The 13,849-nt window shown below is 46.1% G+C and overlaps 1 protein-coding gene across 1 annotated transcript in view; it reads right to left on the bottom strand.

Moving 5' to 3' along the window:
• LOC102037450 (CCN family member 2-like) overlaps nucleotides 1-2,952 on the bottom strand; it is a 22,939-nt gene extending 19,987 nt beyond the window's left edge. The window contains exon 1 of the mRNA XM_031061858.1: nucleotides 2,890-2,952. Coding sequence (XP_030917718.1) covers nucleotides 2,890-2,952 — 63 coding nt within the window. The remainder of the gene's footprint in view (nucleotides 1-2,889) is intronic.
• Nucleotides 2,953-13,849: the final 10,897 nt, after the last annotated feature.

Here is a 13,849-nt window from a genome sequence, read left to right as displayed (position 1 = left end):
CCAAGGCCTGGAAGAGGAGGGAATGAGCTGGAATGGGGTTTGGCTCACACACACCCAGCAGCCAGAGCACTGAAAAACTGCCTGGCCAGGGAGGCTCTCAAGTGGGAAAAAGTCAATGTTCAACCAACTTCCTTGAGCCCTCCATTACTGAATTTTCTTTCAGAGAGGCTGAATAGTGGATTATATTTGTTTTGCATGGAGCACCCTTCACCCTGCATTCTTTCCAAGGGCTGCTTCTCGTTCTTCTGCCCAAAGAACTACCCTAAAACCGCCCCAAAGAACTCCATAAACCGTTCCCAAGAACTGCCAGGATTGGAATTCAGGGCTTTGTTGCAGACCCAAAGGTAACACAAAGCGCAATATTTCCACATAACCTGCCACTGACCCGGGTCCAGAGGGATTCAACTCAGAGAATATTTCATTTTCTTCCATCTGTGTCACTGTCAAGTAAGAAATGACACAGATTCACCAGAAGGCTGCTTTGCACAGCACCTCACTTTACTTTGAATTCTCTCTTTTTATACACTGTTCCAATACAGATAGATCATATTGATCAATAATCAATACATTTCACCTGATAGCTGTTTTGTTAATTAGCCATTCTTATAAACAATCATTGAAAAAAACAGGAAAACAGAGAGTGGGAAAACACCACCTGCAGGTTGTTTATAATAATAAGCTATCATTGTTTATCTTCAGCTCCCTAAAGTCTCACAAGCCAATTCTGGGAAAACTTATCTAGTTTTCTCACTCTCTGACCAGGCTGTCACATCCATGCCTCTGCAGAAAGGGTTGCCCCAAAACTCACTTCTGCCTTCACTGGGCGCACACTTGACTTCAAGTTCACGACAACCTTGACCTGGCTTCTGCTGAGGTTTGCAGAGCATTGCTGTGAACTCTGAGAGCAGCAGAACAGAACCAGAGATCAGGCCATGGATTTAAGAAGGTTTTAAAGCCTGGAGTGTTGGCTCTCCTGGCTTTTCTGACAGCTCTTGCTTCCATCACAAACACTGCATGTGAAGCTGTGGGACCTCCAGGACCCCTGAGTGATGGCCAAGCCACAGCAGAAGTGCCAACACTCAGACCAGAGGACTCCCCTGCTCTGCTCTACTCCATTGTGTTCTCCACCTCTGACTCCCCAGAGCTGTCTGCTCAGCTGACAAGCCAGAACAAGCTCCCTCCCAACTGCCAAAATCAAACCCAGTTACCTGCAGGTAAGAAAAACTGAGAATGTTCTTCCTGCTTCATATTTACATAAAACCTCTTCCCCTGCACCTTTTGGAAGGCATGAGCGCTGCAACGTGAGCTCCCACCACTGCAGCACGTTTGTGTCACTGTCTGGATTTCTCATTCCTGACTAATGTCTACAGAAGCCCAGGGAACCAGCTAAGGGAGCCAAACCAAAGAGGATGTTTCAAAATATGCTTGGTCTCATTTTGATCCCACTGTACTCAGAGGGCAGGAAAAGGTCAATTTTGAGCTGAGCTGGGTGTTTGCAAAGAGCTTTGGGAGTCAGGGGTTAATGCTGCAAGGTAGAGGTGATATAATAAACACTCAGCTACTTCTTTTAGTGCTCCAAGACTAAGCAGCCAAAACACAGCTATTCATCCTTCAAACTCCAAATGACTGTGGATAACCTTTGCTCTCTCTCCATCTCAGGCTCTAAAGATGCCTTCCTACAGCTGCTGCAGCAAGTATAACAGTTCCTTTGGAGAGACAAGAACCAGGGATCCCCTTCACAGACAGAGCACAGGGATACAGACACCTGCCCAGGATGAGCCTAAACACAACCAACTCACAGTAATCCTGGAGCTACTCCTACCTCTGAACAACACAGAATAGAGATTGAGGAGTAACAGCTTTCATTTTCTGCCTTAATCCACAAAGCATCACAGAATCATTAAGGTTGGAAAAGACACCAAAGGTCACTGAATCCAACCTAAGGCTTAAAGAAAGTAAAAACTCACATTTCTGAGCATTTGACATTGAGGTTTAGGGAAAATCACCTGTCTCAGAGTGGTAACCAAGAGACACAGTGGTAGGATTACTTGTTATTGTTTATATGAGCTACGTGGTGCTGCCACAGCTGAGCCAGAGTAAGAATCAAGATACCCACCCTAAATGGCAGCTATTTCCCTTAGACTGCAGCCCAGTTCGCATTCTTGGCAGGAAAAGGGCTGGCACACACTAAGTACTGCTAGGAGCAATCCAAGAAACCTCACCAACCAGGAACTGATTGCCTCTCTCACCTCAACAAGCCCTGCAAGGGGCTCTGTGAACCCAGTTTCACTGAGCCAAAAAGCACTTACAGCAATTTATTGATGGCAGTGACGTTCCTGATGCTGCTGACATGAGAACAGCACTCAAATGTCCACAGAGGAATCAGCTGCTCTCTCAAGAACCTGTATTAACAGGAAAACAGGCAGAAATCCTGCTCTGGAGATGATGCAGTCTAATTTTCCCCTTGAGATCACTGCTTTTGGGAGCACATGGGTGGATTCAGTGATAGCTGGGGAAGAGTGGTGATGGGAAGGAATTGGGATATGAGACTGTTACTCTTTGCAATGACAAACTCACTGACTTCCCCTCTCTCTGCTCTCTTCTCCCGCTTCTAGACCAGGGTCGATTTCTGGCTTCCAGGAGTAGGAGGAAACAAAACCCATTCCCATGTGCCAGGAGCTCTGAGACCCGTGGATGACACAGGTCACGCGGGGCAGCCCCCAATGTGGTTTAGGTACCCAGGACCTTTGCATCACTCTGCTCCCAGCCCAGCTCCCCTCGGAAACTCGGGAGCAGCTGTCAGCCGGGAAGAGTCAGCCCAAAGCCCTCGCACGCGTCGAAGCAAGAAGCTGCAGTGCCCAGGCAGAGCTGCTGCAGGGCCGTACGTACCCAGCCAGGGGCGAGGAGGAGCAGGAGCAGGGTCCGGGGCACTGTCCCCAAGCTGCCAGGCATCCCGAGTACTGCGAAGGGCAGGGATCCAGACTGCTGGCTACCCCCTCCCTCTCCCTCGGAGCTTCCCGTCTCTCTGAAGCAAGCTGCACAGCAGCTTCTCTTTAAATATCCTCTGGAAGGGGCGGGCCCCGAGCTGAGTGACAGGCTGGAACGGAGCCCAAAAGGGTGCAACAAAAAATGCCCAAATTCCAGGGAGCACGAGCGGATTCCTGCGGCTCCGGCGGTTATGGGGCTGCCACCGCTGCCTGCAGCTTGGTTACTTTCCAAGTGGGTAAATCAAACCCCAGTAAAAGCAGGATTATTATTTTTAAATTTTTCCTCTTTCTACCTCCGATTATGAAGCTCGGCACAGCTTTCCTGACACAGACCCCCTTTGTTCCTTTTTGGCTGCAAGGGCTGAAGAGTGATGAAACAGAGATTTGTGGCGCTCAGAGTCTGAGCAGGAGGGAGGGATGGGTAGTTTGGTGCTGTCGGGTACATATCTGGCTGTGCATCACCTGTCAGCTCCGGGGAATGAAAGTTTTGTGATTAGAACTCCTGCATGAGGAGCTGTGTATTTTATAAAGCAATGAAAAGCTCCTGGATTAAAGTTTTTCGTAAAGGGCAGAGGTTCCCCAAAGTGCTTTGGGATGGATGCAGGATCACACACATGTTTATTTGGGGTCATGATCCTTTCTGTTTGCTGCTGAAATGCAGCACCAGGCTTGTGCACAGCCAGCACGGCCGACCTTTAGAATATGAAAGAGTTGTTTTTTGTAGTAAAGAGTCGTTTTGTTTATTCCTGAAGAGCAAGCAGAGCACTGCCACGGAAGGAGGAGTGCAGCAGAGGGCACTCTTAGTCCTTGCTGGCCAGGGTGGGACAGAGCAGTCAGATTTTGGACAGGAGACTCTGTACATATGGAGTGACTTGAGAAAGATGGAGCCGTTCCTTATGGTCAGGAAGCTTTCCCGGGGAGAAGTGGTACAAGGGATGGTGCGGTGGCAGTTTATATACAGGCACGAACGGGACGGGACTTCCTACAGATGGTACCTTCTTTGGGCCAATACAAAGCCGGGCCGGGAGCCCAGGCACTGTGCAATGCAGCCCCAGCATATCCCCGCCACAGCTGAGTGCTGGGAAACAAGACAGAAGATGGAAAAAAACACAGGGAATATGTAGTGGGTTATTTAAATTCAGCCTCTTTCCTTCCTGCCTCCAAGGTAGGGAAGTTTACCTGGGAATCAAGCCCTGCAATTCATCTAGGTCCTTTCAGGTTCCTGTGCAACACCAGATCAGCCTCCACGCTCCCTGTGTGTCCACTACTAGAAACAGAAAACTCTGATTCTTAATTAATTAGCATTTGGAAATCCCCTTGGGTCTGGGGCTGGAGAGCATTAGCACCGTGCAAACCACCCCAGATGCAGCTTCTCCTCTTCCATGAGATGGAGGATTTCACAATCATGTCCATGACAGCCACCTCTGCTTGTGGCACACCAGATAATTATGTCTGCATACAAAAGATTTCAGGTTCTGGAGATGCCATAAACATCCACTGCCTTCAGGAAATTTGGAGCTCCAGGCAGTCTGGCTGGAGATACATTCCTTCTCCTTTTGGAAGGCCTGAACTATGTAGTCACCTAAAATTAGCTGCTCACATTTCCCAGGACATTCTCCTGCTGCTTGTAAACAAGACAGGGATAAAGTGCCGCACACTTCTGGTCTCATTTTCTCAGACGGCAAGAATATAAACCCCAGCTGAATTCTGACCACCCAGGGCCCCTGAAGATGGGAAGATGGCATATTTGTGGCTTTTTAAAAGGACAGTGTGTAATGTGTTGCTCAATCTATTCCTCCTTCTGCTAGAATAAAACATCCCCCTCTATGCATCAACAAGACAAGTAGGAATGGCTTTAAGCTGTAAGAGGACAGGTTTAGATTAGATATTAGGAAGAAATCCTTCACTGTGAGGCTGGTGAGGCCCTGGCACAGGTTGCCCAGAGAAACTATGGTTGCTCTATCACTGGAAGTGTTCAAGACCAGGTTGGATGGGGCTTGGAGCACAGTGGGACAGTGGAAGGTGTCCCTGCCCATGGTAGGGGGTGGGACTGGATGAACTTAAAGTTCCCTTCGAACCCAAACCATTCCATCATTCTCTGATTCTATAAGAAGTAGCAGCTGCACCTCAAACTGTGATCTTCCAAATTCTGCTTTAACATAAACCTGCTGTGTGACCTCGGATGAACTGTTCAGCCAAAATCCCAACATCACTCGCTTGTCAGGAGTTCTGTGGGGAATATTCAGCAGTAAGCCAGTATTATGATGGCTGATTAAGTTTTCAACCTACAACAAAAAGTAAAGAATAATTCGATTATAAATCATCCTTTCCAAGCTTCTCATCATCATCATCATCCACCTGAATGCTTCCACCTTCCCAGGGCAGTAAAACGTACCAAGTTCAGTCCTGTTCATCCTTCAAGCCACCTATTGGATTATAGGAGCAGGATGTGAAGAAGTATCAGCTGGAGATCCCTTGATTTTGGGAGCTCACTCCACCCATTGCGCAAGATTTTCGTAGGGCACTGTGACAAACAAAACTACCCCTCATGCTAGAACTGAGCTGCTAACCCCACTGGACATGCCAAGAGGTAAAAGAAGAACATGATGGTTGAGTGACTCAGAATGATCAAAGGCAGGAAGCACCGAAGTTAACACCAATTTTTATTTCTTCCTTTTGCCTGAGCTGCCTCAAGTGAAGCGATAAAGATGTCAAACCTGCTTAAAATCTCCCTCAAGCAAAGAATAGTGGCTGTTTAATACACCTTGTTACACTCTTCTGGGTTCAGTCACCATGCCCAACCAGCAGCTTCTCTGGATTTATAGTTATTTGAAAAACAGATATTTAAATAATTGTTAAAAATCATGTCAGGCCAAAGAATAAAATGAAGGCAAGCATACACACAGTCTTTTGTCTCAGCAGGATCTCTCCCCATGTCCCTCTGCCTGCAGAAGCCAAAATAAAAGCTGCTACAAGCAGCATGGTACAGAGAATTGTGTTCACCAGTCCTCAGTGACTTCAGAACTGTCTCCTGTCCCAGAGCTGCTTGGTCACCCCCAGAACACACTGGTAGCCTCTGGAGCCTTGCAGCAGGTTTGTGTTCTCACAGCTGGTCAGTTCTGATAAAAGTTACCTCTGGAGTGGATGACAGGTCCTCATTCCCATTTGGGACTCCTTCGACTTGATGATATAAAACTCTTTTAACCTGATGACACCAAACACGAACCAGGCCCAGCAGAGATGGTGAGATCCATCCTACTCAATGGTCAGAAACACGGTTCCATTTCCTTGGTCATTACCCAACTAGTGCTGCCCGCTTGATGCATCCTGCTCCCACACTCAGGCTTGTCACAAGTGCCAGATCCAGGGCCATGGAGGTGTCCTTTCCCTGCTTTTTGTTCCAGTCTGAGGATACAATGCAATTTTTAAGTTGGGCTAGGCCCTTTCACTTCTGTCCTGCTGGTACAGGGCTATGGGACTCAAGTGCCACTGGTGTTTCTTCCATCTGTGGTTTATTACTTGTAACAGAACAAAACCCATCGATGTCTCTCAAGGGTCTGTGTTTGCTGCAAGGCTGGGAAGGAGTTCTGCTGGTCTGTGTGTCTTAGGGCAAGACAGATAAACAGCCCTGGAAATTTTTGGGGCTCAACATGGTTCCCAGAGAACTAACAGCTGAGAAGGGCTCTTCCAGACCTGAGTTTAAGTTAGTACTAATTCAGTGTGTCTAGAAGGATATATTTAGGGTCAGATTAATGCTGTCTAATTGAGAGGAAATTAATTAAGGCATCTCCATTTGTAGCCTAATCTCTCTAGGCTCCTTTTAATAAGTGAAGAAGAGCTGGGGCTCCTGAACAGCCTTCTGAGATCGCTGGCTCTGTTGTCCAAGTGCATCAGCTGTGGCACCACAGTAGTGGCTGTAAATTGTCAAAAGAAAGTGTCACAGAAATGCAGCACCAGAGCTCAGCAAATGCTCAGTGCCTCACCTTGTCTAACTCCAACCTGGGTGCAATGGTTTCCCTTCCCTGTGGATGGAAAGGGCAGGAAAACAACCCCCTGCTCACTCCAGCACAGCCCTGCCATGATGAAATGCTGAGTGCCGGGAAACACCTGCTGGCTCCAGCAGAGCTGGGATTCCCTCTGCCTAGCTTGCCAGATACACAGCCCCCAGACCACACTGCTGTGCCCGTAGCAAAAGGGATGTCAGGCAGGCGACAAATTTTGTCTGTGGTTGTAGAGTTGACTTGTGAAATCCACAATGATATTAGTTCTGGGAGGAACTATTGTATTTGAGGATTTATTGTGACATTGAAGTTTATCAAGGGATGTGACACTTGGGATGGGTGAGGTGGCTGCTGATGTCCTTGTAAATATTATATATATATAAACAATCTTAACATCATAAGTTCAGAAAGAGATGGTGCTCTGACAGAGCTAGCCAGCAAAAGCACATGTTGACTTCTAGGAAAAAAATAAATGCCACTCTGAAGCCTGATCTTGGCAGGATGCAAACCTCAGTTCTGCAGTACCAGAGTTACAGCCCAGAGCACCCAGGGGAAAGACACCAAACCTTATTTATCAAAACATGGGATCCTAGTTTCAGAACAGATGAACAGTGAGAAATTCAGCACTTCCAAGGACATCCATGCAACAAGACTGCAATATGACAGCAACTGATCCCCTGAGACCCTTAACAACTGCAAAATTTGGATGTTTAGATACAAGTGTGAGTCACCATCATGGCCAGGAGCATTTGTACCAAGGCACAGGCTTGCACAGAACTGCAGGAGAACAAGCCCTTGGAGGAAACAGCTACACCCACCTGTGAAACAGATGCTTCCTCAGGTTTTTCCACTTCTTAACTTACTGAATGCTTAATTATCCCGAAGGAAAACTGCAGGGAGGGAGGGCATTTTTAAGGTGGACTTGGACAGGATCATTTAAGGAGTCTGTCAGTGCCACAGGACTCCTCTGGAGCACAGCTCTGGTGTCTGTAACCACTCTGTGTCTCGGGGGGTTTGGTCCTCAACACCTGCTCAGGCAAGGCACCACAGGATGTGCCGGAGGTAACATTGCTTGGGAGAAAGAAGGCACAAAGGGACCTCCCTCCAGTTATGGGCTATGAAATAACATTACTGGTTCTGCCTACAAATGCTGCTTTTTCTCATCCCATTTTATGGACACTGGGATCTGCCACCTCCTGAAGAAGCTGCAGCTCTGCCACAAGGACCAGCAGCCTCCTCTGGTGCCTGTGTCTACACAGCTCTATCCAAAAAGGTGCAAGGGTAAATTCTCTTCTGGATCCCATCCCTCCAAAGACCTCTAGCATCACCTAAGATCTTAGCCTTAAAATCCAGGACTCAGAAAAAACAGCTCTGACATAGTTCTGTAATTCACACCAGCTGCACATCTCAGGAACCTCAACAGGCAGCAACAAGTCCCTGAGCTCTGGAAGCCTGGGAGGACCTGGAGGGGTGGGTGGCCCCCCAGGATTTGTGTAGCTTTCATTAGGGGTTTGAGATTCCAACAGGTGCCTGCCCACACCTTTCCCATTCAGGTTTTGGATTTATTCCAGCTCATTACATGAAATTAGACAATAATCTAAGCTGGAAGGACCCTTGGGTCATCTGGTCCTCCTGCAGCCCAAACCCAGCCCTGAGGATAGAGAAGAGGGGTAGATTTCAGAGACCAGGAGAGACGAGCAGGTCAGTGGGGTCCCCAGCTCACCCAGCTACTGCTCTGCCAGCCTTTCCTGTACACAGGAATCAGAGCACAGGAATCCTTGATTAGCTTCCAGCCCCCTGAAACAAAGAGCTGAAACCTTTGGAGTGGCAGGGACTTCTCCCAGCTGAAGGGATTGTTAACCATAGAATGTAACACAGACATGTCCAAAATCAGCTGCAAACCTGCTGATTAAAGAGCAGCATCTTCCTCCAAAGGACTGCACAAGCTGAGTTACTAAACCTTAAAATTATCTGGGAGATGTTAAGTGTGAGACTTTCACTTGCCTGTTCTTAATTCTTTTTGTTGTGGTTACATTTTGACCCCTGGAACAAGTTACCAGCTTTGTATGAGGACCTGAAAGTCACAGAGGTTTGAATAGTATAATAATAAAATTATCACGGGGTGGAAATGTAGATTTTAGGATTTTTGGTGTGGGGGTTGTGGGGATAAGATGGAGGAACTTGGGCGTGTCCAGCCTTTCTTCTTCTTCTTCTTGTTCTCCATTTTCTGCAGTGATGTTGGCACTTTAAGATTAGTTTAGAGTTGAAGTGCACTGTCTAACACAGGTGATAGGTTTTGGGAATTATGTAAATATGATATATGTAGTTTGTAGTATAAAAGGACAACAGAGTGCCTGTGGCTGCCCTGCTGAGCAGACCTCGGCTGGGCAGAAAGAAAATTTTATAGATAAGAATTAATAAACAACCTCAAGACTGAAAACTGAAGAGTCCAGACTCGTTCTTCAGCCGTGCAGGCCGAAGCAGAGACATCCTGCACATCTCGGGGCAGCAATTAACAACCAGCCATCCAAGAGTTACAGACAGACATCTATGAGGTCTGGTTTTTTTTTCATTTGTTTCCTTACTAATAGATATTTTTGAAGTTTCACATCACAAGTGTTTAAAAAAAGACAAATTCCAAGCTCCATAAAGAGCCTTGTTATAGGAATGATGGGATTTTAAACACATAGATAACAAAATCGTCTGTGGTTGGAACCATCATTGCCTTCAGACAGACCAAACTCACACAAGCTGAGTTCGACTGTGCTCCAGAGAGGATGCTTTTCCTGCACAATTCCCTGGCTCACTTTCCCAGAAAGTTGTGTGGTGGTAGAAACCCCTATATATATTTAGAGGTGACAGTGTTATTAGTTGTAGTGGAAAGTTATTACAAATGCTGCATTTTTTCATACCATTTATGTACAACAGTGTTGCTGCTACAAAACCACTTAAAACACTTCAAGTTCAGAACCTGTCTTTTCAGTACAGCTTTTGCCACACTGTCTTTTAAATTCCCAATCACTATAAAGCAACCACTGACACACCGCTCAAACGTTTGCAGTTTGGGCCATTTACTTCAATGAAATAACAGATATTTTCAAATCAGTTTTGCAAAACCTCAGTCTGTTATTTTTTTCTGCTTTAAGGAAGCTATTTGAACCAATAATTTGCACCTCTATATTTTAAATTGTTTCCCCCTCAGACACATGATGTCATCTGGCAACAGAGGTGCATAAGATGGGTTTGAAGGCAGACTTTAGGCAAATAACAGTCACTTGGGTTTTTTCCAACCTGATCCCTGCAATATGGCCATGAGTCAGGTTAAAGAAAAGCTGTAGCTCGTTCCATTTCTTGGCCAAGCGAATAGTCTCAAATCACCTTTACTCCAATGCCTCTTCATGCACAGTCATTTCACAATGTTCTCTCTGGTGTATTAGACTGGAAGTTGATGACCTGCCTGGCAGAGAGAGACAAGTCTGCAAAGTCAAGATGCTTTGGTAAAAAAGGAAGTTTTGGGGGATTTTCAGATTTTTACAAAATTGAGCCCAAGATGGCCTAACCTCACAAAATGGGATGGGGGAGATGAAAATTGTAGGGCTGGGCTCTGTTTCAAGGACATTAGGCAAAAAGCCTTTTCCTGCCAGGGCAGCTGTTGGTCACTTGGCACTCAGCACCTTCAGAACCCACAGAAATGTTCCTGGCTCTGGCATTAATTAATTGCTAGGGCTCTGTATGTGTCCCCTGAAACATTCTGCCTGGACAGTGCAGGTACTGTTTTACCTGTAGTGGAAAAACTGGTATTCTCCTGGCTTTCCCCAGGGCATGGGAGAAGGTGAAGACCTTTCTCCTGCCCTTTCCTTGCAGAATGGAGAGGCAGCCAGGATCTCTCCCTGCTATTCCAGTCCCAGATAAAGGAAATAATCATAAAAATGTGTGTATGAAAGGTGAGAGGACATGAAGGAGGGTCGGGGCTCTACAGTGGTTGCATCATCCTCCCACATTTTTACAGGAAGACATTCACTCCATAAATACCCTGGATTGTGGCTGGGCCTGGAGCTCACGCTGAGTTTAATGGACTGTGCTCAGTGAGCATTGTGGATGGGGATGCACACACACGGTTCCTCTCCCTTCCCAGGGGGAAGCTGCTCTGTGCTCTTCAGAGGCAGGGATCTCTGTGGCTCTCCAGGGACTAAATCACCACGTCAAAACAGTGCTGATGTGTTTCAGGAGGAAGAGAAAAAAAAAGTCATCCATTATCAGGAAATCTGGAGTTTCTTCATGGGCGCTATAGGAACCTGAGGTCTGGACAGAGCTAAAAAAACATAGATCAGAGGTAGGACCCAGGAGGGCTACACCAGTTTACACCAGTTGAGCATCTGACCTTGATTCCCTTTTGGTACTCAGGGTGATTTTGGAAATAATTCTTAGCATATGTCTGCGCTGCAGACCCCCAACTACCTCCAGCTCAGCACTGGATCTCGATTCCTTCAGGCAGTTGAGCTTGTTTTGATCAAGGTCCTGCTCTGCCTGAGGGTCCTGAGCCAGCAGAGAAGCTGCTGTCAGCATTCCCAAAGCTCAACTCTCTCATGTTGACCATCCTGCTCTTCCATGTTCCCATGAGATACACATGGAGCTTCTGTGCCTGTGGCAGGAGGAATCCACAGTTACACCACAATAGCAACTGTCCCTCTGCCATTCCTCTGGCATTAATCCACACACTCCCTCCAAGGGCTCCTTCTTTGTTTACAAACTAAAGAAACACAAAATCTTGCATTACTGAGAATTTATGCTCAGCTGTGGGTCAAATTTTAAGAATCCTATGCTTTTCTTTCCAAGTAATAAATGTTTGTTTTGCTGAAGAAAAGGGGAGTGAACCTGTTCCACTCAAATGGTTGTAAATCAGGAGTAATTCCGCTGAATCCCAAAGGCCAGGAGCAGAGAAAACCCAGCATGAAGAGTGTATGCTGTCCATTTCTATGAGCATATGAAATCCACATTGCTCAATGCTTCTTTTATCCCCCATTGCTTTTGTTCTTTTCCCACCCTTGCACAGTCTCCCTGCTGGAAAGAATGTCATGACCAGGATGTCAGAGCAGTTATTAATGGATGTTTGTGTGTTTTGGTAAATTGTGTTCTCCAGATGCTAAAGATCTGAGATGGCTTCAGATGCTTTCCTCTGCTCTCTTTCACACAGCTGTGAATTCCAAGTCACTTCACTTCCTTCACCAGACTCATGCCAGATGCAAGCAGAGGAACCAGATCAGCATCCAGCCTGGAGCTACTAAAAGCAAACTGGCTAATGGCATTCCTTAAGGAAAGGCTCTTCCAGTGATTAATGATAGACGAACAATAAAGGGGCCTTGGAACACATTTCTCTAAGCCACAGCAATTTTCACTTAAGGAACTGGGAAGTTTTCAGCCCAAAACAAGAGAGAAAATGATTTACTGTGTTCAGCTTACCCAGTTTATTTGTTTTTCTCTTTAAGAAGAAGCAGCCTTACTAGGAATATGAATTGAAAGATCCTATTCACAACTTGGGCTTGACTTTGCCTGAACTAAAAGTCACTTGGGTTTAAGTCAACATGAGTCAGGCGAAAAGAATGGTTCCCATAGCCCCAGATCAGGAATCTAAGGATTTGGGATGTCCTTTAATACAACTGCTGTTGCTCTCAGGGGTTCCAGAAGGGCAGGCAGAGTCAGAGGGGTTTTTCTAAACAAGGATCAGGTGTGGCTTTGAGATCTACCTGATAACATAAGAGTTTTTGCTGTTATGTACAGTGAGGTGCAACTGCATTTTACTTCTATTTCAGTGGGCCATATGTAACCCTGGTGGGAGTTTGGGGTCTGATGAGCACTGATGGGAAAAAGTCTTGCAGGAAAGGTCTAGTGATCTTCTCAAAGGAGGGCTCAGAAGCAGATTTCTATGCAGAATGTTTATCTTTGCACACTCACTCAGGTTCTCACAATTGAAAAGTGTTTGGCCAATGCTCTCAGGCATGTGGTGTTGTTTTTGCAGTTGTCCTGTGCAGGGCCAGGAGCTGGATCCATCCAACTCAGGGCATTCTATGATTCCATGAACTGCAAGATCCCTTGCACTCTTATCATGACTAACTTAGGTTTGACACACAGTTAAGTCTCCTGTTTGTGTCACCTCTGAAGTGAATTATAGATACTGCTGTTGATCCAAATTTATGGACAAAGTTACTTGATTCTTCAAATAGTTCCTAGATCCTGTTTATAAATTCTTGGATACTTTAGATCAGATGTGCCAGCAGGAGCCAGGACACCTTTCCTTTTTCTGGTAGTGCAAAGTAGTCAAAACCTGGTTTAGCTGGCCAGTTAAAGTGGATTTACTGGTGCTTTGGAGTTGAAGCTGCTCAGAGAGTCAGAGTTCATCAGTGAATACTTGTCTGCATGTGGTACATTTCAGATGGATCCTTACAAAAATGCATACTTTCCTCAGAGAGAGGTTTTTGACACTTTATGGTCTCTTCCTTCTGTAAACATAGCTTGTTTTGTTGAAAACAGCTGGATTTGCACCAGTGCCACAGAGATGATGGTCTGTGCTCTCTTGTCCTGACAAAACAGGTGTCAGAGAAGATCATTAAAGGACTGTTTCATTTGAAGGTATAAATTAGATGAGGGAAACCCCCTGCATTTTAGACACACATTAAGTCTCTTATATCGGAGTGTCTGGGCATGCTAAAATCTTTTTCACATGCCTTAGTGTTTCCTGGTGGACAGCCCCAGTGCAGCTGTTTGGCTCATTAGCTCTCAGACACAGAGAATATTTGTGCTGGGAACAGTATTTATAACCTTCAGAGACAAATCAGAGCCAAGAGATTTCAAAACACAGTTTGT

Source organism: Geospiza fortis, unplaced genomic scaffold, assembly GCF_000277835.1.
Source record: "Geospiza fortis unplaced genomic scaffold, GeoFor_1.0 scaffold32, whole genome shotgun sequence".
Lineage (NCBI taxonomy): Eukaryota > Metazoa > Chordata > Aves > Passeriformes > Thraupidae > Geospiza > Geospiza fortis.
This window is presented reverse-complemented; position numbering and strand designations above follow the sequence as displayed.